This window comes from Prunus mume, linkage group LG8 (assembly GCF_029339155.1).
Source record: "Prunus mume cultivar Tortuosa linkage group LG8, ASM2933915v1, whole genome shotgun sequence".
Classification (NCBI taxonomy): Eukaryota; Viridiplantae; Streptophyta; class Magnoliopsida; order Rosales; family Rosaceae; genus Prunus; species Prunus mume.
The window spans coordinates 16,639,006-16,665,827 of record NC_142705.1 but is presented as its reverse complement, the minus strand read 5'-3'; the positions used below and the strand labels follow the sequence as shown (position 1 = coordinate 16,665,827).

General features: G+C 36.2%; 2 protein-coding genes, 1 long non-coding RNA gene and 3 pseudogenes across 4 annotated transcripts; 4 read left to right on the top strand and 2 right to left on the bottom strand.

Annotated features, from left to right (window-relative positions):
- Positions 1 to 879: 879 nt before the first annotated feature.
- Positions 880 to 4,463, top strand: LOC107881687 (uncharacterized). Its single transcript, XR_016122437.1, has 3 exons — positions 880 to 2,043; positions 2,139 to 2,460; positions 4,346 to 4,463. It is a non-coding gene; the product is annotated as an uncharacterized LOC107881687 (long non-coding RNA).
- On the top strand, positions 4,461 to 5,426 carry LOC148914871 (protein NRT1/ PTR FAMILY 3.1 pseudogene; annotated as a pseudogene).
- Positions 5,427 to 7,936: 2,510 nt separating this feature from the next.
- Positions 7,937 to 9,072, top strand: LOC148914870 (uncharacterized; annotated as a pseudogene).
- A 14-nt stretch (positions 9,073 to 9,086) lies between these two features.
- LOC148914869 (uncharacterized) lies at positions 9,087 to 10,334 on the bottom strand (annotated as a pseudogene).
- A 1,741-nt stretch (positions 10,335 to 12,075) lies between these two features.
- On the top strand, positions 12,076 to 18,013 carry LOC148914868 (uncharacterized). The gene is made up of 8 exons (XM_089042541.1): positions 12,076 to 12,265; positions 13,415 to 13,635; positions 14,063 to 14,168; positions 14,900 to 15,082; positions 15,863 to 16,348; positions 16,444 to 16,527; positions 16,595 to 16,675; positions 17,651 to 18,013. Exons 2-7 carry the CDS (start codon positions 13,588 to 13,590, stop codon positions 16,657 to 16,659), a joined length of 972 nt encoding a protein of 323 aa, XP_088898667.1. The 5' UTR covers positions 12,076 to 12,265; positions 13,415 to 13,587; the 3' UTR covers positions 16,660 to 16,675; positions 17,651 to 18,013.
- A 1,175-nt stretch (positions 18,014 to 19,188) lies between these two features.
- LOC148914867 (cystathionine beta-lyase, chloroplastic-like) lies at positions 19,189 to 25,765 on the bottom strand. Of its 2 annotated transcripts, none has more exons than XR_016122604.1 (13): positions 25,553 to 25,765; positions 25,045 to 25,237; positions 24,857 to 24,969; positions 24,288 to 24,358; positions 24,092 to 24,183; positions 23,055 to 23,142; positions 22,868 to 22,978; positions 20,820 to 20,916; positions 20,658 to 20,739; positions 20,458 to 20,575; positions 20,249 to 20,356; positions 20,066 to 20,168; positions 19,189 to 19,657 (listed from the first exon to the last, which is right to left on the bottom strand). XR_016122604.1 is itself a non-coding variant. In XM_089042540.1 (13 exons), the coding sequence occupies exons 8-13, from the start codon at positions 20,902 to 20,904 to the stop codon at positions 19,482 to 19,484; spliced, it is 672 nt and encodes a 223-aa protein (XP_088898666.1). In that variant the 5' UTR covers positions 20,905 to 20,916; positions 22,868 to 22,978; positions 23,055 to 23,142; positions 24,092 to 24,183; positions 24,288 to 24,358; positions 24,857 to 24,969; positions 25,045 to 25,237; positions 25,553 to 25,759; the 3' UTR covers positions 19,189 to 19,481. The 2 variants fall into 2 exon arrangements, 1 of the variants encoding a protein (XP_088898666.1); XM_089042540.1 differs by having other exon boundaries at positions 25,553 to 25,759.
- Positions 25,766 to 26,822: the final 1,057 nt, after the last annotated feature.

Here is a 26,822-nt window from a genome sequence, read left to right as displayed (position 1 = left end):
AAATTATTATCAAATTACTAAATGCCCTTTTGTCATTGTGTTTCCAGTGCCAAAATCACTTATTTCATATTTTTATCTTTCCGTTTGATAAAATTAGAAAACTCTGATTTTCCTAGGACCCGTCTTTTTCAACAAAAATGTATATGGCCCCTTTTTTATTTATTTATTTATTTTTATTTTTTTCATTATACAAGTGATGTTTAAAATACTCTGAATTAATCTAAAATTTATCTAATCTACCCGGGGAACGTCTGCCGCCTATGACCTTGTTAAGTGAGATAAAAGATTTAAAACTTAGGCTAATTTAGTAATTTAACTTACTACTCACAAAACCTAATTAATCTTCCTCAACTATTTACCTACTTGTTCTATTTTAACTTCTATTTGTAGCTTCAATCACACTTGCTTAAGCCAAAACAATAAAATTAAAAGAGAACTGATCTTCTTATAGAATTAACCCAACTTTTTTTATGGGAATCAACCATTAAGCAAGCTGCACTCTGTTTTACTTGTTTGTCCTTTCAATTTGCTTTGCTGCATCAAATTGTTAATAATGATAAATAAATAAAATGATTAAATGTTCCTTTTAGAAAAGAATTAGGAGACTATCTGTTCAACCATTAGACTTAAACATGTGATTCTGGTTCTGAAAAAAATTATACAATTACAAATGCTTTTTGAACTCTTTACTTGTCTTGTACTTAGCTGTTGCTTACTCCTATTAATACACCCTCCATCCACCCTCTGTCTTCTCCCTGTATCTCTCTTTCCTAAATGTTACCAGTCATTCTTCTTTATCATACCATCTCCAGCAGCCAGCTTGTAGAGAAGGTTCATTTGATTTTTGTACAAGTACAATTCACAATAATGAACCTTGTGTACAAATTGGCTGCTGGGATGGTATGAACCTCACACTTCTGATTACTTAATACAATTCACAATAATGAACCTTGAGTAAATGATTCCCTCTGTTAATCTCTCTCCTTGTTTTTTGTTTTGCCCCCTCTTTCTTTTACTGTTATCCTCCTCATCCTCTGTGGTGATTTTGCCTCACCCTCTGTGGTGGTTTTGCTTGGGATTTATGCTCATTTCTAGAGGTTATTCGTCTATTGGTGTCTATTATCGCCACCTCTCTACCACAGACCTCCGCTCCTCGTGTTCACGGATGCCTTCTCCGCCATTCTTACTTGGTGGCGCGTTCGGGTATGAGTATCAGTGTTTTCAAAAGCATACCTAAGCGCGCGTTGGAGCGAGGGGGAGAGAAATCTCCTTAGGCGTACGAATGTTTAGCTTGTTGCACGCTTAGCGTGGCGAGGCGTGGAAGGCGCGAAGAAGCGCCGCTGTCTGCAAGCCAAAGCGCGAGGAAGAAGACGACCTCGCTTGAATTTTTCTGTTTGTTTTAATACGACGTCGTTTCATCTAGTTACCTAAGTGTTTTTTTTTAAAACTGAGGTGTTTTAAACGCAAGTTTTGGGTTTTTTAACTTTTATGTTTGTTTTTATACACACACACGCCCCCCATCTCCCCCCACCCCCCACCAAAAAACTGAAACGCTGCTTTGCTCTGGATGGTGCGGCTGCAACTTGTTTTTAATTTCGGGGTTGTTTTGGTTTGAAACTTTGTATGTGGGCCTTGCTTGTATTAAAATTCTGTTTTGTGATCTTTTGGGCCTATGTCTTATGTTATTCTGTCTTAAAACTCTTACAAAATGTGTTTGCATATTTAATGAAGGGAGTTTGCCTTGACCCCAAAAGAAAAAGAAAAAAAAAGGGTCCGTGCTATAGTAAAATAATTATTTATAAAATCTAGGTAAACTAAGTAAATTAGGTCAAAACATGGTAGGTTTATGTCTCGAATATAGGAGTTACATGGACTTTTCTTCATGTGACACAGATTTACAACATCTCCAATAATTAAGCACCTATTATTTATTTCAGGGGTTCGTTGTCACAAAACTTAAACATTGAGAGTATGTCTTTAACATCACCAACATATGCAGTTGCTATGTTAAATATGGTGCCTACCATGACCTTTATCCTAGCGGTAATTTTTAGATAATATAATCCTAGCAAAGCTCTTTTTATATATAATCTGTATAATGTTTAACTAATTTCCATTAATTTAATTTTATATTTCAGGATAGAGAAATTGTCTCTACAAACTACTCCCGGTAAAGTTAAAATTATTGGAATAGTTATGGGCATAGGAGGAGCTATGGTGTTCAGTTTCTGCAGAGGCAAAGAGATCAACATGTGATCAACGCATATATATTGATCTTCTCCATACTCATGGGGAGCCACACAAAAGTCCCCAAAGTCTTTTGTGATAAAGAATTTCCCCTATCCTTACTCAAGCACAACTCTAATGTCCCTGATGGCATCAATTCAATCTGTAGTTTTCGCCCACTGCGTGGAGAGGGACTGGAAGCAATGGAAGTTGGTACTTACGGCTTCATGTTCGGTGATAATTTTTTTTTTATTTTTATTAGTGCCGAAAAGTTTTCTTTGAATATAATAATGTCATTATTAATTAAAAGTGTTGCACAATTTTCCAACAATACCTGAATTTTGGTTGGAACCAGATATGAGTTTCTATATTTCTATTTGAATTTTGTTTAGGGAATCATAATGTCAGGACTTGCTGTGACCCTAATGACATGGGGTATAAAGAAGGAAAGGCCATTCTTTGTTTCGGTTTTTCAGCCTGTGCTGCTTGTGATGCTTGCACTTGCAGACTCTTTCCTACTTGATGAAAAGTTACATACAGGAAGGTATAACTTATCTATTATTTTCTTAATCCACCATGCCATTGTTTGGAATTTCTTGTCTTTGTTACTTAGTTTGTTTGTTGCCTTGGAGACTTGGTTTATAATTACTACTTTTGCTAATTCATCTTATCTCAGCATACAAGGAGGGTTGTTGATTGTGGCTAGACTATATGCCATCTTGTGGACTAATAGTAAGGATAAATTTGATTCTCAATCCACATTCACACAAGCATTGCACATGCCTAAAGCTGGCCCATGTTTGATAATGTTTGGACAAATGAAACATGGCCGAGCCTTAAGCCTGTGCAATATTTGTGTGAATTGGCATCTCCTCAGCGGATGTGGGTTGAGAATCGAATTTATCTTTACCATTAGCCCACAATTTGGCATATAGTCCAGCCACAATTAGCAGTCCTCCTAGTATATTGAGATAAGAGGAAGATGAATTAGCGAAAGCCCAACAAAAGTAGTAATTATAAACCAAGTCTCCAAGGCAACAAACTAATTAAGTAACAAAGACAAGAAATTCCAAACAATGGCATGGTGGATTAAGAAAATAATAGATAAGTCATACCTTCCCATATGTAACTTCTCATCAAGGAGGAAAGAGCCTGCAAGTGCAAACATCACAAGCAGCACAGGCTGAAAAACCGAAGCAAAGAATGGCCCTTTCTTCTTTACACCCCATGTCATTAGGATCAGAGCAAACCCTGATATCAAGGTTCCCTGAACAAAATTCAAATAGGAATATAGAAACTCATATCTGGTTCCAACCAAATTCAGGTATTTTTGGAAAATTGCACAACACTTTTAATTAATAGTGACATTATTATATTCAAAGTAAACTTTTCGGCACTAATATATATATATATAAATTATCACTGAATATGAAGCCGTAAGTACCAACTTCCATTGCTTCCAGTCCCTGTCCACGCAGTAGGCTAAAACTACAGATTGAATTGACGCCATCAGGGACATTAGAGCTGTGCTTGAATAAGGATAGGAGAAATTCTTAATATGATTTTACTGCATTGATAAAATGAAATGCATAAATAACAAGAAAAAACAGCTAATACGAAAACAAAGGAAATAAAAAAACCTGAACTATAAACCATAATGCATACGAGACACAACCACCCAATGATAGCATGCACCCCCACAAAAGACTTTGAGGACTTTTGTGTGATGCCTTGTATGGCTCCCCATGAGTATGGAAAAGATCAACATGTGTTGACCACATATTGATCTCTTTGCCTTTGTAGGAACCGAACACCATAGCTCCTCCTATGCCCATAACTATTCCAATCATTTTAACTTTACCGAGAATTATTGATGATGTTTTCCTGAAAAATATGTACCTAATATATAGGTAGTAATAGTATGATGATAAGGACATCCTATTGCACATTTGTTATCCCTAATCTATATTTGTTAGTGCCTTAGTTTATTTCATTTGAACTAATTAGATTATTTTTCACAAAATGTGAAGTAAATAAAAAGTTTGCCAAAAATTGATTACAAAGCCAAAATTGTGTAAGGTGCAAACTAACTAATATGTTTCCCATGTTGTTTTTGCAGTCATCAAAGAAAAGGAATTGCCCGGGGCCTTAAACCTGAAGAAGCAAAGAAGTCTTTTCGGAGCGCTTAATCTGTTTTCAATAGAAATACGATTTTTTTGGTGGAATTTATGTCTCTGTAATTTTTATAGAATTTTTAATTTTGAACCAAATTATAAATCGAGGGGTATATTCTAAACTACATTAGATAGAGAGATTTGAACTCAAATACAAGAGACTATGCACACTCCACATATGCAAAAAATGTCATTTATTCAATCTAGCAACACTTCGATTAGCACAGTAATTTCAATAACATGGCATTATTGTAATTTTAATAACGTGGCATTATAGTAATTTTAATAACGTGGCATCATATATGTGACAGATTTGAAATTGAACACATAATTTATAAACAACTTTTCCTTGTTGTTTTTCTTCCTTTTCTTTACAGCAAATGAGATGTGTGATAGATTTGCTAGTACTGGATTTCATGGCAAATGATAACGTATCCAGGAGCTCAACATGCCACTAGTGAAGGCCTCTAATACCCTTAGCAATTTCATGGGAATGGCTAGTTTCATGCCACTAATTGGTGCTTTGATTGCCGACTCTTTTGCTGGTCAATTTTGGACAATCACCATAGCTTCCATTATCTATGAACTACTCTCTCTCTCTCTCTCTTCCCCAAACCACCAAAAATAAGCCACTAGTCATTGATTGAAGACAGGTAGTGATTTTCACACTCCATGTTTAGCTTATCACCCTCCCTTTGTGATTCTATAAAAATTATATGACAATTTGGAATGCGCCTGAAACTAAATTGGGAGTGTGAAAATCACTACCCTTAAAAACATGCTAGGGTTAGTAGCATACTAACCACAATATCAACACTAGTCCCATCTTTTCACCCTTCGCCATATCCAACACAAGTGAATTGCAAGGAAGCATCAACTTCACAGCTATGGATCCTCTACGTCTCTTTTCTCCTTACATCACTTGGTTCGGGCGGCATTAGAGCAGCCCCAATGAGGAGCCCAGCCGAGTTTGGGGAGAAAAAATTGCGCTCCAACGGACCAGCCCGGGAGGTGTGGACCCACTAACCCGGGTTGGCTCAAGGGCCTTCAGCCCAAGGTCCAAAACGAGGGTTGCCGACGCTATAGTACTGCTACAGCATCGCTACAATACCCCGCTAATTTGATTTTTTTCCTGTTGCCACGTGGCGCCGTCTGGGCTCTCCGATCCGATTTTTCCTCCAATTCAACGACATCCAATTTTTGCAATAAAATACTGAAAAAATTCGAATTTTTTTAAAATACCAAAAATTAATGAATTTTTTCTATAAATACCAGCCTTTTAAAAAAAAAATTTATCTGAAATTTGAAATTGAAAATTTTATCCGATTATGAGATATGAATAGTATTGACACGTAGGAGCCTGAAAATCTTATCCAAAAATATTATCCAAATTAATTATTGTGGTAAAAAGAGTTGTGAAAAAATAAAAAAATGAATAGTAATTGCCCTTTGCCATGGCAACGGGTGGAAACGGAAAATACTATTTGTAAGGGCAACTACTATTCATGTGAATAGTGGCTGCCCTAACTCCCCCCTTGCCATGGCTAAGGGCAAATAGGTGGAGTCACTCTTAGGCCATGCGCTGTTACCTTTGATGCTAACCAATTTGACACATGTCCAAATATAAAAGTCGTCATGCTCAATAAAATTGGAATTTCTTCAATTGGTACTATTTTAGCATGGGAATAGCTACCCTAACAGCTTTAACTATTGTGGTTTACATTCAAAAGCATGTGCGATTGGGATGGGGTCTTGGCATCCCTACTATTTCCATGGCTCTATCGGTTGTGGCTTTTGTGATAGGTTCTCCACTTTATATAAAATTAAAATCAGGAGGCAGTCCATTGGTTAGATTGGCTCAAGTAATTGTTGCTGCTTTTAAGAAGAGGAATGCACAATTGCTAAAGGATGATCAAACTATTAGTCACATAATTTGAAGACTTATATTTGAATTAAAAAGCTTTAGCAAAGTCCCTTGGTTCTCAACCCCCTACCCTCTAATCATCTAAAACATGCAAATTTACCCCAAGCACTAAATTTATCATATTTTCTATTAATTTTTTCCACTTTAATGGATGAAAATAATCTTAATTTGACGGAAAATTTTATAGATTTGACAGTATGGGGAAAATTGGCACATTTTAAGGGATTAGAAGAGCTTTTGAATCAAATTGAAAGTTAAGGGGGTTAATCAAAAGAAGGTGTTAGCTAGGTTCAAGGGCACCGTTAAATTCGCCCAAAATTTAACAAAACTTAGTGACTAGCCAGTATTGTTGTTTTCTTATCAAGACTTAAGGCACAAACTCACAATCTTTTGTATAACATGGGTTGCGTCTATCTTCCCCTAAGATGAAAAAATAATATAAAATAAAAGGTGAAATCTCAAGACTAGAATTGTAGTAAATATATAAGGCTTTAAAAATAAAGAATAAAAAAAATTCACAAATGGTCCGTGAGGTTTGGAAAATTATCACATTCGGTCGTTTATATTTTTTGTGTAACATGGTTGGTCCTTGACGTTAATAAGTGTGCATCAAATTGGTCCATGTTGTGAGATTCTGTAAAAAAATTTCGTTAAATTGCTAATGTGGCGTATATGTAGAGCTCACACATCCAATGATATAAAGTCATGTGCCCTTAAATAAAAAAGATAATATATTTTGAAACTTAAAATCCATAAATAAATAAATAAAAATTAATTTGAGAAAATCATTATATAAAAAAAAGGACAGTAATAACCGGAGAGGAAGAGGGAAAGAGAGAGAGAGGAAGAGGGGAAGCAAGAGAAGCAGAGAGTGGGCTGTGGAGGGGCTTGGCTAAGGCTTAGAGGTGTGGGGGTGCGGCTGGGGGTGGGTTGTGGGTGGTGGAGAAATAGAAGAGAGGGAGTGGGAGAACACATAGGGGAGAGAGAGAGTAGAGAGGGAGAAAGGGTAGTATTAAGAATGAATAATGCTACCCTTACCACATTTGTATACCACATCTTTATACCATCTTATATGGCAGTTGAGGTGGACAACCACATCAATTAAAATTATTGAATATTTTCTTTTCTTTTATAATTTATTCCAATATTTATTTTTCTAATTGCCTTAATTAAAATACGCTTCATTGATTTAATTGATGTGGCGTATAATATGGATATGCCACATCATATGGTATAGAAATGTGAGATAAAAATGTGGTAAGTGTAGCATTACTCATTAAGAATATATTGTAATTAATGTATAATATTGTATTTATCTAAACTAGAAAAGCTATTCCGTGTATTGTGGATCACGACTTTATAGGATTAGAATCATGATCTGACTTTACCACTTGTATCTGTATATATATGGGCTACATAGCCTCTGTTTAATACACAGAAAGCATTCAGCCATATTATTATTTCATATATTCTTCCATATATCAATCCCAAGAACTACCTAGCTCTTTCTTATTTTGGTATCATTACAGACTCTTCGATCCACTTCATCAAACCCTAAAAAAATACAAAAACCATGACAGACAATCAAAGATCCAATCCCAACACAAACACCATGACAGACAAACAAACATCCAATCCCAACATAAACAATTCCAGCAACCCTGGTATGGAATTATCAAATCCATACTATGTTCATCCTTCAAATCACCCTGGCCATGTGCTTGTTTCTCAAAAACTGAATGGCGCTAGTTATTCCTCCTGGAGCAAGTCTATGCTTCATGCCCTATGAGCCAAAAATAAAATTGGGTTCATTGATGGATCCATCAACCTTCGGAAGATGAAAAGCTAGGTGACTATGCCCTATGGGCACAATGCGACAGCATGATACTATCATGGATTTCGAATTTGGTAGAGTCTCATCTCTCTAAAGGAGTTGTCCATGCCCAATTTGCATACAAGATTTGGGAGGATTTCAAGCATCAATTCTCACAGCAAAACACACCAACAATTTACCAAATCCATAAACAGAAATAGATTGCTTCTCTATCCAAAGGTTCCATGACGGTCTCAGCGTACTTTACAGAAGTCAAGCATCTCTGGACTCAACTCGATGCATATGAAGATCCTATCATCTGCAACCTGATGGATAAGCATCATGAGTAGTAAGAAAAATAACGACTTATGCAATTTCTTATGGGTCTCAACAATGTTCATGACACTGTTCTCACCATGATGACATCATTGCCCAATATTCATCAAGCTTATTCATTCGTCAGCAACCATGAGCAACAACACCAATTGTCATCGGAACAGTGCCAACAATTGCCATATGACAATTTTTTTCTTGCTGCCATGACACAAACTCTCTCCGACCAGTACTCGCGATCATTGCAACCGCTGGGACACACCATCGACAATTGCGCACTCTCAAATACCATTGTAACTTTTGTGACAAAAGAAGACATACAGAGAATAGGTACAAAATTAAGAACATGGGTCCCCAATTCCAATGGAGGCCATGGCAACAAAAGTGGTCGAAAGAAACGACCTCAAGAGGGCTCTTTTTCTGCTCCTGCTTGCCCATGCAACGGAAACAACTCCAGCCCTCAAGGGTCATCCATGCCACAGCCAACACATCTTCCTACATCTTTCAATCTGTTGAGTGCACTCTTCGCAGATCAAATTCAATAGTTAACTCATGCTCTCTCTTTACTTTCTTCTGGTAATGGGAATGTGGAAGGAACATAAAAATAATTCGAACTTGCAGCATTTGCGTAAGTGTTCCCATTACTAGAAAAAAGCAAAGAGAGAGCATGAGTTAACCGTTGAATTTGATCCGCAGAGAATGCACTCAATGGATTGGAAGATGTAGGAGGATGTGTTGGCTGTGGCATTGATGGCCCTTCTTGGCATTGGGTTGTTTCCATAGCATGGGCAGCAGGACTGGAAGTTCCATTGCATGGGCAGCAGGACGGGAAGTTCCACTGCATAGGCAGCATGACGAGAAGAAGAGCCCCCTTGAGGTCATTATTTTCAACCAGTTTTGTTGCCATGGCCTCCATTAGGATTGGGGACCTATGTTCCATTCTTAATTTTGCACCTATCCTTTATATGTCCTCTTTTGTCACAAAAGTTACAATGTTATTTGAGAGTGCTGTAATTGTCGATGGTGTGTCCCTGGAGGTTGCAATGATCGCAGTGTTGGTTAGAGAGGGTTTGTGTTGTGGCAGCAAGAGAAAAATTGTCTGATGGCAATTGTTGGCGTTGTTTCAACGACAACTAGAGTTGTTGCTCATGATTGCCGACGAATGAATAAGCTTGATGAATATTGGGCAATGGTGTCATCATGAGAATATTGGTGCGAACGGTGTCATGAACATCGTTGAGGCCTATAAGAAATTGCATAAGTTGGTATTTTTCTTGCTGCTCATGATGCTTATGCATCATGTTGTAGATGATGGGATCTTCATATGCATCGAGTTGAGTCCAAAGATGCTTGAGTTCTGTAAAGTACACTGAGACCGTCATGGAGCCTTGGGATAGAGAACCAATCTGTTTCTGGATTTGGTAAATTGTTGGTGTGTTTTGCTATGAGAATTGATGCTTGAAATCCTCCAAAATCTTGTATGCAAATTGAGCATGGACAACTCCTTTAGAGAGATGAGACTCTATCGAATTCAAAATCCATGATAGTATCATGTTGTTGCATTATGCCCATGGGGCATAGTCACCTGGCTTTTCGTCTTTCGAAAGGGGTTTGATGGATCCATCAATGAACCCAATTTTATTTTTGGCTCGTAGGGCATGAAGCATAGACTTGCTCCAGGGGGAATAATTAGTGCCATTCAGTTTTTGAGAAACAAGCACATGGCCAAGGTGATCTGAAGGATGAACATAGTATGGATTTGATAATTCCATACCAGGGTTGCTAGAATTGTTTGTGTTGGGATTAGATTTTTTTTGTCTGTCATGGTGTTTGTGTTGCGATTGGATGTTTGATTGTCTGTCATGGTGTTTGTATTTTGCTAGGGTTTGATGAAGTGGATCGAAGAGCCTATAACGATACCAAAAATTGAGACACAAAATAAGATGCATGGTGGAGAGAGAGTCGAGAGGTGGAGAGGGAAGATGGGAGAGAGAAATATATTTATTTAAAACCACATGGCTCTATATCATTGGATGTGTGGGCTTCACATATGTGGCACATCATCAATTTAACGAAATTTTTGATAGAATGACTAATGTCATGTACGCGTGGTAACGTTAAGGACCGCCATGTCACAAAAAAAATAAAGGACTGAAGGTGATAATTTCGTGAACCTCAAAACCATTTGTGATAAATATAATATAAAAAACCCCAATATGTAAATATTGTATTATCATATTCTAGTACAACACATAAACAGTCATGATATTTGACAAGTGTTCAGTTATGTTCAGTGTACCTGTTCTGAAACTAGAACCTATATCTTATTATAGCTAGTGTCAACCACATAAATAGTCAAAGATTGACCACCATAAAATCATCATGATATACCATGCACTATTTTTTCTAGATTTCTAAGGCCTAATTAAAAAATTTATAACTAAGGGACCATTTGGTATCCTACTCAAAAACTATGATTCTTTTTTAAAAATATGAGTTTTCAAATTTTAATTTTAAGATTTAAAAACTTGTTTGGTATTGAACTCCAAACTATTTTTAAGATCTTAAAAAATAAATAAATAACTAGATTCCCAAATTGAAATTAACAAAAAGAAAAGAAAAAATTGGATCTACCAAAAATATTTTTTAAATTTCAGACTTAAATTTGGTTTGTGAGTTTAAAAAGTTGTATTCAAGTCTAATATCAAACGCCCCCTAAGATGCAGTCAAGTATAGGTCTTGCTATCCCAACTCTTTAGCACACTTATGTCTACTCTAATAGGGTTTCATTGACTATTTTCTCACAATGTACACGTACTCAGAAATTATATTAATTGGGTTATTATATCGTTTAGTACATGTTCAAAATATATGTAAAGCCTCTATATGAGAGCTCTATAAATTTGGCTAAGTTAAGTCCCACTTAATCTTAAAATACCTAGTATCAACCATATGGACAAGTGCACTTGATACTAGCATGCACCGTTGAGTTCTTAGTGTTTAACTTGTCAAACAAGCACCAAAATCTTATCAGAGCTCTTGTTTGAAATACATTCTTATATGCAATGAGCATGTGTTGGGGTGTGCCACATGTCTTATCCCTAACTTTTACCAGTGTGTAATGACGTTAAATATTGCATAAGTTACACAATCTTTTTCAGTTTATTAGTCTTTTACAGTGCTAATAGCGGCACGCTCGCATACAAGATAATCTTCTAGTCTATAACCGAGGCTGGACTATTTTGGATAAACAAGAATAAAGACACAATGAACTTTCATGTCCATACATTATATCCTCCGAGTTCAAATTGTGTTGGTGGGAAGTTTTGACATCATTTTCAGTCCAACTCTGTTCACAGTTTGGTCTTCATTTAACGATTTCACCGTTGGTCAAAAGTCAAAACTGTTTCAAAATGTTTGTATGATTTTGATGAAAGCTTCTTTTTTAATTGGATTGGATGTAAACAATAAGAATAAGAATAAAAAACAAGTCCCATTCAACCTGATCTCACGCCTGTGGGTCCCGCCAACACCCCCTCCACTGACGCCACGTGGCGCGAATATCCGCTTCGACGAGTCTATTTCCCCAAGCAACAATTTAAAAAAAAAATTAAAAGAAAAAAAAGGACAAATTAATTAAAAGCTTTGGGGGCCGAGGAGTTCCACCATTAAAAGCAGAGAGCTTCGTCACCTTACTTTGCTCAGCTTTTATCTCTGATCAGGCTCTCGAGCTTTTCTTCTTCTTCTTCTCTGTAAAGGCTCTGAGACTTTTCCCAAAAGCTCGATCGAATTCAGGTTAGATCAACTACAAAACCAGCTTGTTACAAGAGATTCCTTTTAGTTTATTTATGTTTAGTATTTTGATTTCGAATTTGGGATTGTAATTGTGTTGCATGTGTGTGATTACCTATATGTATCTCTGTGGCTCTGTGTTTTTCTGTGATTGAGGTGACTCGTCTAGGGTTTTGGCTTGTCACTTGAGGTGGTGATCATGGAAAATTTGTTTTTGATTGTGGTCGATTAGTTTGTGTAAATTGATCAAACTTTATCTGACCTGAAAAATTGATCAAACCCTAACATAATGCTCTGTTTGGCTGAACAGAAAATCACTCTGAGTTTCTCTCTGGCTCCAAGTAGCGGGAAATTTCGAGAATTTAAAACCCAAATACCATATGAGATATTATCTCTTCTTTTGGTCACTAAATAGATATTTTCGTTTCTGTGATTGGAATCCAGTATTTATTTTTATCCTGTATAAACTATTCTATACATGCATGTGGTTGCTATGTGATTTTCCACAACACTCATGTGAAAGGAGAAAGCAATCAAATCCCAGTATTTAGTGGTCTTTCTTTGGTATCGCACGCAGTTATTCATGTGTTGAGGCGTGTAAGGGAAGAATTTAATTAGTGCAGTGGGGAAGTTTCTTTTTTATCCTTTGATTGCGGTGATTTTTGGGAAGGCAGTAGAAATAGAGAGTAGTAAATTACGCCCTGTATCTTGTGTTTGAATGTCAATTCAGAGGAATGTAGTGCATTCTTTGATTAATATACCTTTTGGAGGCAAACATTTTATTCCTGATCTGATTAGACATGAATGCTTTGATCCACTCAGTGAAGTACTAGTTAGGGATTGGGTTTACAGACAATTTAATGCTTAAATTTTATCATCACTTGACTCAGATCATTTTTGGTTTTAAATGTCAAAGGCGATGTTGCTTGCCATATTAAAGTTATTTGTTAAATACTTCTCTGAAATTTCTTTACGTGCACTGTACAGGCTGTGTAAATTTGCACACACTGTCCCTTTGAACATATTATACACCATTTGATGGCTTGGTCCTTTGTTTTATTTTTTGTCGAAGCTCATACTTTTTTAACCTTTTTCCAACCAATTAATTGAAAGAGCTAATTCAGGTATGAATTTCTTGTCTTTTCCCATCAGGTTGTGTAGATCTCATTGTTATGTATATGATATTTCTACAGCTGAAGTGAAGCATCCATCACTCTTGAGTTCACTGGGTCCTTTGTAGCATTTATTATAAGGATCATTTATAAGTTGGAAAATCAATCAGTGTAGCTTTCTTACACAAGCATCTTCTACTGGAACCTTGGAATATGTCGAGTGGATCCGTTAGACAGGTCTCGCGTCAAGATATACAACTGGTAAGGATTTTCTTGATGGACTATATCATAGATTATCCAATTATGATTGTATTGTTCTTTAAAAGAAGAAGAAAAAGCTTAAACCATTTACACTGTGCTATAGTAGTGGAATAGCAACAACGGGATATTTTCAAATGCAAACTAAAACAGGAAGAAAACGGTAAAGCACCTAATTATAATTTTAATCCATATTTTCTTTTCCTAAGCGCCTGAGTATAATTCATCTTAGTTCTCCTTCCTTCTGTGAAATTATTGATAGAATTTTTAATGCAAGTATTTGACATATTTTTATTCACACAAAGTGCAAAATCCAAGTAAATTTTCATTACTTTTCCATATTTTTTTAATTCCTTATAGAAGCTTAACATATAGAAAGTTTGTCTACTGTCCTCATTGCTATTTTTGGATGATTTCTGTTGATTTTTAGGTGCAGAACCTTATCGAGCGATGTCTCCAGCTTTACATGAACCAGAAAGAAGTGGTAGATACTCTACTGGACCAGGCAAAAATAGAGCCTGGTTTCACGGAACTTGGTAAGCAGATATCCTGTAGTATTCTATGACATGGCTTTCTTTCCTTATGTGTTTTGTAGTTTCTCTCCTTTATCGTGTTCTTAATCTGAATATTTTTCTTCGTGTTTCTGGCTGTTGTTTGTTGCTACCCCACTTCCCAGTGTTTATATCATTTTGTGCACCCAACATTACAGGAAGGATAGATTTGCTCCTCCTATGGCCCCTTTGTCATAATTTATTGGGCACCCCACAATAGTTTTTGGGTATTTTCACTATTTGTTTGACTGCTTTTGTACTTCTTGATAGTGGCTTCTGTTGTGAATTGAAAACTTCACCCTCTTGCTTGAGGTGTTTTCTTTTTATTAACAGCGTGGTGCATTTTGACTTTGGAGTCGTGTATCGGTCATAATGATTCCCACAAAGCGGCTGTAACTTTTAGATTAATCTATTGTCATCAAGAAACACATTTGCATCAATTGGTGATGAGAAACCACACCTATCAGCCACAGAATCCGAATTCACTCTGCACTGATTTTGAAATTATCTTCATAGATTTATCTTTCTATTCTGAGCTTTTCCCTGTCCCAGTCAATGAATCTAATGTCTTGCGGTTATATGAAATGTTAATCTCCAATGTCTACTTAAAAGCATGAACTCTTTATGCCCCCAGTCAATAGTTTAAAGGGAATCTTACAGTCATATTCAGTGTTTCCGTATGCTCAGCTTAACATAAAATCTTGCTGCATTTCCAGTTTGGCAGAAGCTTGAGGAAGAGAATCGGGAATTCTTCAGGGCTTATTATTTAAGATTGATGGTGAAGCACCAAATAATAGAATATAACAGGTTGCTTGAGCAACAGGTGAGGTTAATGAGTCAGTTGCACTCAAGTGGAGTTGCTTCAATACCTAGTACCAATGGATCTCACATTTCACCAAGTAAGAGTTCTATCCGCTTAGATGTAAATTTTATTATGGCTAAGATATTGGCTTGTTTTTTTATTGGTGCAAGTTAATCTTATAGCGTGTGGGTTTTGTTCTATGGAATAATGTCATTATGGTTAGTGCACAGTAAATGGTATGCCTCTTAAAACAAGGGTAAGTTTAGATGGAAAGAAAGAAAGTAGTTATGGGCCAACCATTTTCCACCCTTTGTTTTATCATGAGACTGGAGAGAAATGAAGATAAGTATGATCTCACCCTCAACTTCCTGTAATGTCTGTATAGATACAATTTCTCTTTTTTAAGAAAAAAGACTCTTTACTCCATCTAATCACTTGTTTCGTTTCAATTTCTGATTCTTCTTTGTGTCAATCCATGCTCTAACTAAGGTATAAAAGTGTGATCACTTGTGAAAAAAGTAATTGTCATATTATAAAGTTCATAGGTTACTCTACTTTAGATGTTTAGTTTCTTGATGCCATGCATATGATGCATGATGTTTGAACTAGATTTACATTCTTTATGGGTTCTGTGTTTTGCAACAAATTAGGTAGTATATAACTGTCTATGATTCATTCAAATTAGTCCTCTTTTTACCCTGTTCTTTTTTGGTCTATATCACCAGTTGTTAATCTCCCACATTCAAGCAGCACAGCTTTCATTTTCTTTTGTGTTAAACTGTGTTTTACTTCATCCAAATTATATTTTATAGTTCTGCTTTGTTAGGGAATGGTCAATTCCCATCAGAATAGCAATTGATGTTACTTTTTTTCACAGTGCACCAAAATTCCACATGCTATGCGCCAGAGCATGTAGGACCAGCATTGAAGACAGAAAATATACACCACCAAGTTGGTTCCTGTGTACCTAATGCATTTACGAATGGTGGGTCTTCATTGCACACTAGTATGCACAATGCTGTTAAAATGTCTGCTCATACCAGTAGGATTGATGTCCCACCAAACATGCTTTCGAATCAGAGCTCCAACATAGGTCTTATGCAAGGAATAAATGGGGGAATTATCAAATCAGAAGTTGGCTATTCTGGCAGTTCTTACATGTTTGGCGGTGATGGAAACATCCTGGAAGCACGGCCCACTATTGGAGATGCTTCTGTTGCAGCATTCAACAGCGTAGAGTCCAACTCACAGCCCCTAAATGAATCACTTCTTGATGCAGACTCTTCATCATTTGGTTTTTTACGTCAGATTCCTCGAATTTTCAGCCTCTCAGACCTGACAGCTGACTTTTCTCAGAGCTCAGGTGCTCTCTCTCTCTCTCTCTCTCTCTCAACAGTAAACATGACAAGTCATCGCAGTCATGGTTCTTAATTAATAATTATGTTCTACATGTTTTAGACATACTGGAGAGCTATCCTAGATCACCCTTCTTGGCAACAGATAATGATAACTTCCTGGATTCTCGTGAAAGAGAACATCAAGGTGAGGACTTGACATATATGTCATTGTTACAACTTACACTGTTACTAACTTTCCCTCACTCTTACAGGAGACAATAACCGGTTGGACACCATTTCAGAAGGCGTAAGCTATGAAGATTTTGGCAGTGAATAGTAATAACATTTCAAAAGTAAGTTATATCTACTGCTATTTTAAGGGTTGTTGGCTACCAGATTTCCAACCATGTAGTCTCGATTTAAATGTGATTCAGCTGCTTCAGACTTGAGCTAAGCTGTTTCTGAGTTTTTTCATCATGGCACTGGATTTCCTCAAGCCTCCTTGTAGTAACGCATGCTGCAGGAAGGATGTCTTATTCATTTTCTTTTTTCAAGATCACTGCTTTGATGCAAAAATTTGTGTGGCACCCCCTTTTCAATGTTATATACCTTTATGGTGGTTATTCTTAGCCTGGTAGGCTTGTTGGTGTTTGCGCATTTTTTCCTTCCCAAGACGTTTTAACTTCTATCGTATTTTTACAGTTGGTGCATGAAATTTACAGTTGGATCTCCATTCTGTTGATAAATTAATGCCCTCAGTTTTACTTCCTGATGATGACCATGATGACAATAGCTCCCACTTTTTACTGACATGTGATTAGGGTAAATGACATGTTATTACATTCTTCTTTCCCATCTCAGATAAGTCTAGTCAGATGCGTCTATCACCATCTTGCACTTCCAATATATTGACCCAGCATTTTCTTGTTTTCTTGAATTCACATTTGAAGAAATGCAAATCATGCCCAAGAATTCAAGCTCAGGTGGCCATTGGGACGGGTGGGGAAAGGGTTTGGTCTTAGGTTCAAGTCATAATGTAATTAACAAAAAGAAATGCAGATTTTGTATGTGAAGGAGAATTTTCTTGCTTTGCAGCTCCATACCCAATAACAAAGCTGAGTCAAGTTTTCTTAACGGTTTTTAGTTATGAAATTGTCGTCTTTTTATTATGAAACCTGAGGGGGAAATGAGGGGAAAAAAAGGCAAAAACAAAAAGAACTCTTTTTAGGCCCCATTTTCATGTTTGCAAGAAAATTCTGTACAGAACTTTGAATTGTTTGTGAAATCCTTTCTTACATATCCTAACTTTCTTCTTGCCTTGTGTTCAGGTAAAATTTCATGCTAGGACAGAAGGGTTTGTACATACCATTTAAGATTTTGGTTGGTGTGTAAAATTCAGTGATGGTAGTGAGAAAGAGAATGACAGTAGAGTGCTTCTTTACAAGTGGACAGCAAGGTTGAATTGCTTGATGAAATCGTTTTTGTGATCATCGATATGCTGCAGGTTTGATATAGTTGGTTATCTTTGAGGCATATTTATCTTTGAAACAAATGTGGTTTTGATGATGGTGATCTGTGCACAATTCAAAAAAGAAATTGACAGAGAGGAAACTAATGCTTGTGTGTTGATCTTATTATGCTTCAATTAGAATTGTTGACATCTAATAAAGAAATTTAGTTTAAATTGGTTATGTTTAATTTTATACAAAATTTCAGAAGTGGGGATATAAATTGCAGAACAAGGGCCTCATTTCCATTATGTGTGGCAATTAAAGATTTTAGTGTTTGGATTTATGTATGTCGAATTTTGTAAATGGACACTATGAAAATTGTGAAATGACGCCTATTTTGGTGGAAATTAAACTCGGGAATTTGATGCCCAATTTCTACAATTTTTTCCACGTGTCGTTTAATAAATTCCGTGCTTAATTTGCCAAATAAGGGAATTGTCAATTTCTCTTAAATTTTTGACTTTTAGTTAAATTTTGAGTTATTTTCCCTCATCCAAACGGAGGGTAAGGGTTAGAAGCAAATTCAGTTCTCCAAGGAGAAAATTAAGGCCGGTTTTAAGTGCATAGTCCAAAACGGCAATCAGATCATTCACATCCTCAATTCCCACAGAAATTCAGTCGGCCTATTCTGTAGACCACACCATTGCTTTGGCTTGTAGACCACACCATTGCTTGGCTTGTAAGCTGTAACACTACCCTCTCCTTTCTTTACCAAGCCAAGACAATGGTGTGGTCTACATGATAAGCTGTTTGACGTTCCCTAAAATCAGGCACGCAGAGAACTCCAGTATCATCAATACGACCATGACGCTTTTATTGCAAAGACATGGAGGCCCGGGGATGCAGATAGGAGGGAACATAAGGAACTACTTGATTTGCCTATGCATGCAGAACAAGTAGATGCAAACCCTGACGAACCCTAGAAAGGAAATTCACTTTTTAGAAAGGTAATGGCAGCAATAGTCTCCAACCGTTTCCTTAATTTGAGATTAGCTTGCTGCTGCTCCATTTCAGCTGTTGCATCCTCTTTTGGAGTCACCCCCCTTCCTCTAAACTAGCTTAGCAGGCGAAATCACCCTTCCCAACCAGTACATTAATGAAATATAGATTTCCAATTGTGCTCACTGGATTTGATAATAAACAATATATTTGTTTCCAAAAAAAGAAATCTCACTAAATAATAAATAAATCTCTACACCCAGCCACACCCCATTGTGCTCATTGGATTTGAGTTACCAATCTCAAAAGATCTTGACAATTTTGACCTTATTTTCCATGTTTAAACCCGCAACTATTATGCAACAATTCAAATTTCCGAAATTAAGAACACAGCAAATGACATTGAAGATTGAACATGAAGGGAAAGGAAATATACCACTTCTTTTTCAGATAACATAAAAATTTCTGTTGAGCAGGAGCACTAACTACATTTCGTAGTTCTCAAAAATCTTACCAACATATGTACAGAGCCCACATTTTCAAATTTAAATTAAAATGTATTCTCAACTAATAATTTCATAGTCAATTAAGTCAACGGAAAAGTCCTTCCTGTGTTTGGGCACCCCAGAATAAGATTTCCATCTACCAATTGCTCTATAACCCTTTGCCAAAGCAGATGCATTTATGTCAGTCGGATACCCTCAGGCAACTACAGAGGGCCGGTTTTAAGTGCATAGTCCAAATCGGCAATCAGATCATTCACATCCTCGATTCCCACAGAAATACGAATAAGATCTTCAGATAGACCCCTGGCCTCGCGCACTGCAGATGGTATGCTTGCGTGAGACATGAAGCAGGGCAGGCTTATAAGAGACTTCACACTTCCTGTACATATAAAAAAATCTTAGGTCAGCTTAATAATAGAATTGTTGTGTGATTTTCACTCAACAGAGTTGACACTGAAGATTCACCTACTAATAGACCATACATAAAAGTAATAATAGTAACAATAATTATTTTTAAAAAGCCTAAAAATACATATATATATATATATATATTAACTGTAGACCATGTCATACAATGTACAGAATGATTCATGAACTGATGAACGCATAACACATGTAGTAAATGAGCACATTCTGCTTTCAAAATCAGTTTTAGAGGAAACTTTCTGCCCCTATCTCTCTATTCACAAGACAAAGAAAACACGAATAACCTCTTTTGCCACAGTACTGACTATCTACCACTCACAAATTTTGGACTTGGGAAAGCTGAAAATTAAGAAGGAATTACCAAAACTGACAGTTACACTGAAGTATTTGGTAGTCTCGACAATATGCTTTGATAATGCCAGTGAACCTGTCAGAAAACTCAATACAGATCCTGCACCCTTTGCCTGAAACAGGTGTATATAAATATCTAGAAGAACAGATTGTGAATAGCATTATGAATCTACAATTCCATCAAGGTCAATACCTGAGAATAATGTAAGGCACGTCCAGGATGATCAGCAAGCCCTGCATAATTAACTTGTGTCACTCGTGGATGGGAAGCAAGAAACTCAGCAATTTTTTGCGCATTGTCCTGCCAAATGTGCAGACACATCAGAATAGTACAACAGATTACGATCAATCATTTTGGGGAAATCAAATCCTACAAATAGAATGCTTTGAGGCAAACCACACCTGTTGCTTCTCAACACGTAAGGCCATTGTCTTAATTCCTCGTAAACAGATCCAACAGTCAAATGGAGCTAACCCAGAGCCTTCTGCATTTTGTAAGAAATATAGCTGTTTTGCCAAGCTGTTAACAGTGAAAACAAGTAGTAAGTTAAGTATAAATACAAGACGTAAAACCAACGGTAAAGATAGAGCAAGAGGCCCACCTATCTCCTTTAACAGCTAAAACACCTGCCATGACATCACTATGTCCAGCAATAAACTTAGTGGCTGAGTGCATAACAATATCTGAAAGAATGGACTAATATAAATTAGTAAGAACACAAAAGGATGTGTAGCTTGCAAAAGCTTGGAAATCCTATTTTTACCTGCTCCTAGATCCAGTGGCTGTGACAATACAGGGGACATTATACTGTTATCCACTAACACAATAGCACCATGTGCATGAGCCATCTCTGCTATTTTCTATCAACGGATAGACATGAAACAAATTTGCCTTTAGAAACTAGCGCTTGTTGTGCTCATCATAATTTTGTTATTTATAAAAAAAAAAAAAAAAAAAACTAAATAGGAAACTGTACTAAAGGTATTACAAAGATCAAGAAACTTTATGATATCGAGTCAATGACAAAGATCACTAAACATAAAAAAGTGAAGTAATAGTGTAATATACTGCTTTACCTATCAGCAACGTAGCCAAGCATCAATGCAAAACTAATATAGAAAAAGAGTTCGCCACTAACTTATTTTATATTACTTTACATTTGGTTGGTCATGGTGGCCCAAGGGTCTCATTTCAAACTTATATTAAACCCACATGCTATCTTCCTTTAGTCCTTCTTCAAGCATTAAAACCACAATTTTACATAAACCATCTGCTATTTCATCCACCCCTGAAATGCTCTAATGAAACAAATTTACCTTTGTTTTTCACAACATACTTAAATAGGTTGTCCAACTACAAAATGTCTAGCTTTACACATCTCTTCTAACCCCTTAGTCATCAGAGAAGTTAAGGCCTCACTGGTTTTCTTTTCAGAAAATATTTTTGTATTCTCAAAATCATGCAAAACAAAATACACTTCCAAAAGAGTTTGAGAAAACTACGAAAACAACTTTCGTAAAACAAGTTGGAGCACAGGAAACCTCAAAATGTTGTTTGTGCTCTTTTCAAAGAAACAAAACAGGTGAAAACTGAAAATTGCTTCCAAAACAGGTTTCCAAAACACAGCCAATAGGCCCTACATCGTAGTAGAGGTGCAACAGGCCCTACTGAGACTGAACGCAACCATGACACTCACTAATTATCATTTTGAACTCGTTGATCCTAGCAGCATACTTGAAGGCCAGAAAAAATAATAAATAAATAAAATAGGCTCTTGCCCAAATAATCAGTCCAAAAGCCTCAAACATTTAGACTTTAGATCTTTGATGACTATTTTGCTATCCTGCTGAAAGTTGCAAAATTACAGTCTCCACATCAAGTTATAGTTTGAAGAATTTCAAGATGGTAATCATATCGATAAATTTGGATCCAAATGCATGGAACCTTGGTTTAAAAACACAATGAAAGTTCCAAGTTTTTATACTTATTTCGGTAGTGGGTCAATGAGCAATAGGTCACAAAGAGTAGTAGAGTCAAAGATTGCCAGAAGAAAGAAGGCACCATATAAAATTAAATCTTCAAATGCTATTTCTCTATCCTGCATGAATGTTTTTAGATTATATCTCCAACGTCATGTTATAGTTTTAAAAATTTTAAGGGATGGACCTAATACTCAAATTAGTAACTACTTGCTTGTCTTGAGTAACTACAAGTAATTTGGGTATGAATTTAAGATCCAAATACATGGAGCCTGCCAACCTGAATGTATGAACGCAAAGCAAGTTACAAGTTGTTCTTAAGCTACTTCACTAGTGGGGTCAATGAGCAATAATAAGCACAAAGAGTAGAAGAAATTAGAAGAGACCATACTAAATATTTCACCAAGAATTGCGATGAACTGAAAAGCAATCACTAAAACTACTGGGAATAGAAAAACATTATGAAGTTGAAAGGACTTGATTAAACAGTACACAAATTTTGTAACGCAATCAGAACAAAACTTTCACTATTATCCTAGGAAAAGGCTATTTATGCATGCTGACAATATATCAACATCTAAAACGCTGTTTATAATTTACAGAAACCTTGTTCAGATGCCAAACTATATTGCTTTGCAAGATTTTACAATACAATATCTGAGAGGACTTCCTAGACTGGCATTAGTGAATGAATGTTCATTCACACCCATCATATCAACAATCAAGCATCAAATATTGGCAGAATAAAACAAAATAATAAATAAAAAGTTATGCATTGCTTATGAGCTTGTCCCTGCTAGAATAGTATAATGCTTGTTTAAAGACATCTTACGCGAATATCAGAAATTATTTGTCGAGGATTGGTTGGACTCTCCAGCCACACAAGCTTCGTCCAGGGCCAATAGCAGATGCAATTTCATCTAAATCACTCGTGTTCACTCGTCTGAGAAATAAATGCATATAATTTCAGATTTCAGTTAAATTGAATGAAGATGAGAACAGGAGAGAAGCATACTAACTTCACCACAACTCCAGTCTTTGGAATTACTTGTGACAGTAACCGATCTGAACCACCATACAGGTCGTCTCCGGCAACAATCTCCTCACCTAAAACAACATCATTACCAATTTACAATAAAATTCAGACAACTTCCATGAAGAAATGAAATTCATTTGTGTAGTCTTGTACAAAACTAACCAGCTCAGAGCAAGGACTTAACAGCAAACTATAGTCTATCCCATATGATTAGTATAGAATATACTGGTAAGAATCCATACACTGACACTAATTGCAAGATTAAAATCAGGACTCTCAATCCTGCCTAGCCAGATCAAAACCAATCAATTGGCCAGAACTTTGGGACACAGCTTTATTTGAGTTCAGAGTGGACGGATTTCAGGTTGATCTTGGGCTAGGCCTATAACATCCTGTACAAGGGCTGGTTCAACCTAACTTATATATGTATTATTTTTCATAATTAACAAATACACATATTTAGAGCGGTGGTTAAGTCAATGTTTCTTACTTGCAAGTTGTGAGGTCAAGCCAGTATATTTTTTTTCCTTTTTTAAGACACAATACCTTCTAACCAACTAGGCTGGATCAAGCTTGGGCATAAAACCTTTACCTCTATTAGGCTAACCACACACAAAAGTGTACATAAGCATAAAGAATTATTTTGTTTTCCTTTTTTTTTTCCCCTTATATATGTTTTGTTTCGTTTTCATGTTCGCACTTAACCTTTTGAGAAACCACTCAAATCCTGAATCCTCTGTGTATATACATAAGAAAACCCTTTGCATACTTATCAAGTACCCCTCACTTATCCAGGTTGCATCCAATAGTCAAATTTACTAACAAGTCAACTGGATATGGATTTGGAGTATCTGAAACATGTTGAGGCATATTGGGAGCCCATTGACAAAGTAGCGATATCAAATACTACATACTTCATAAATTCCTTCATTATACTTATCTTTATTCACACTTATACTCGAGTATAGAAACTTAACTAATTTATATAATATATAAATGATACTATAATTGAAAAAGTACCTGTCCCTACAAGATGAGCAACGGCAGCCAGAGCAGCCATTCCACTAGTGAAACAAAATGCTCGATCTGCCTTATCAAGCTTTGCCAAAAGGCTGAGAATACAGAAAGAAAAACTCACAATAAAGACATGTTGTGAAAGAAGAAAAAAAGAGTTTTCAAAGCTACTTCAACGGCTTACAACCAAATAAAATCAGACCTTTCCAAGGCATCCCGTGTGGGATTTCCACTTCTGGTATAATCATAAGGACCATTTTCTGTTGCTGAAGGCTGCATAACAAAGTAATGAAGACACCATTAATATGAAACTCGGTCACAGAACGTCACCTGACATAGATAGTGTAAGAGATAGATTTCTCACGCAATCAAGATACCGTTGAGCACAGATACAAGCATACATTTGACAGTCACAATTGCATTCCTCTTTCAAATGCAAAGAAGAATGATTAAACAGGAAAGTATGCCAACATTCACACATATTCACAATGAGTTTCTTGGTTCTGCTTTCTAATACTTGTTTGATAAAGATCTGAGCCCCTAACAGTGAAAGCTCATCAAGGCTTAAATAAAAGTGAGAGAGTTACAGATTCCAGAGTCCCACACAACAGCCCCACACAACAATCCTACAATATTACATCGTGTCCCCAAGCAGCATTGAACTTTAAATGATTTTAAATTCCTGGCTATCCCTAGCAACTACAACAATACGAATAATCATTACATCACAAAATTTAGCAATGAGTCTCTATCTTCTACTCTGTGTGCTACCTGCTTAAAAGTAGCTGTTTGGTAAAGTGGCGTATTCATTGCATTGTAAGGATCGAACTTGTTCTCGAAATTCATCAGAATTGTTGAAATACTAGGCTCTTTCAGCTCAATTTCTGTGTCCAATTCAACAAATTAGCAAGCATGAACTGTTAAGGATAATTCAACAACAAAAGAACAGCTGCACAAACCATTTAAGCAGTCCGCAACACCATCAACCACAGCTGAAGTGCTCACATCCATCTCTCTATCAGCTGAACAATTCACTTTGAATTTATTGCCAGACAACAACAACCTCTTTCCCCTCAGCGTTGTTGCCCTTTTTAACCCAAAACTCACGAGGGAATCCCCAAAGCTTGGTACTAAATTCGCAGGCGATAAACCCTACGAAAATCCACCAATCAGAACTCGAATTCAAACCAATCTTAACCATCCACTACATTGTACATGCAAACCGAGAACATAACACAAAACTAAAACTATTAACTTTAAAATACAAATCTTGCGGTCCTATGCTTTTGGCTTTCTATTACATATAACAAAGCAGAGCTTCAAAATTATAAAACCTCTCGGTAGTCATACGATGTTCTCAACTATAGTAACCCAGCCAGAGTTTCTTTTCCTGCATTTTCTTAGCTTCCAAACAGAAATCATTCAAGGAATATTAGATTTAAAAAGAATGAGATTGGAAAGTCTTACGACGTCTTTGAGATCGGTGGCGAGGGAGCTAAGTAGAGGCCTAAAAGAGAGAGAAGAAGAAGCGGCCATTGTTGTTGAAGAGGCGAAAGCTAGGGTTTTGCTCAGGGCAGTGCTTCTGGTGAGAGGAGCTAGAGTTGGTGGAACTGTTAACAGTTTCCGCCATTGCCAATTACAACTTTCTATATATATATATAAGTGCTCTGATTATTACACGGACTCCGTTTGCAATGCGCTCCTTTTTTTCCTCTTTCAGTGACTGTTTCAGTGCACACGTGTGGAACTGGAAGTATTATTTTCTTTTTATTTTGCGATTTATTATTTTTAATAGTCTGAACTGAATCGAGGCCAAAATCATGGGTAAGTTCCTTTTTACATAATTGTATTATATACTCTCTTTTTTCCTTATTTCTTTTTTGTGCCCAAAAGGAAATTCATATCCTCCGGTTCGTACAATGGAAATGAATTTTTTTGGGAGTTTATTAAAACACCCAAAATAGGAGAAATTATAAAACCCCACTGGAATGACTTTAAATACACCCAAAATCCATTTATTATATAAGAAATTGGTGTTTAAGTTCCTATAAATTACAGGATTGACAAAAAACTCAAAAAACACCCAAAACAAGCCCAATCCAATTTTATAAAAAAGCCCAAATTTTTTTATTTTTTATTTTTGTTACAAAAAGTCCAAAACATTTTATTACAACACAAAACTGTCTCGAAAATAGTAACTTCAAGCACGCATCTTCATTAAACCATCTCAACAAAACATCTCTTCATTTCACCGTCTTCATCATTTATGCAAACTGAAACTCCATAACAAACCAAGCTTGATCTACTTTCAAAAACCAACACCACACACTAACCTCCACCTGCAAAACAAAGATAAAATTTCAGAGAACAATTTCAACAAGAAAAGGCTTCAAAGGTAAGACATTTAAAAACCAAACCTTTATTGTAATGTTGACTAATTGTCAGAAGTTCCAAGTCTATGGTAATAACAGATTTTATATTCAATCCAAGACAAAATTTTGAAACTATATTGGATTTTCACTATTGGACTAATGCATATGACTATAAAATAGTCAGTTTTCAACAACTCAAAAAAGAAAGAGATATTTAGTCATATACTCATTCTTAATACTGTTAGTTTACTTTCATGTTGATTAATGGTAAAGTTCCAGTATAGGGTAATAACACTAATTGTTTCCTCTAAAATCCTATTTTGAATGCATGTTTACCACCGTAAAGTTCCAGTATAAGGTAATAA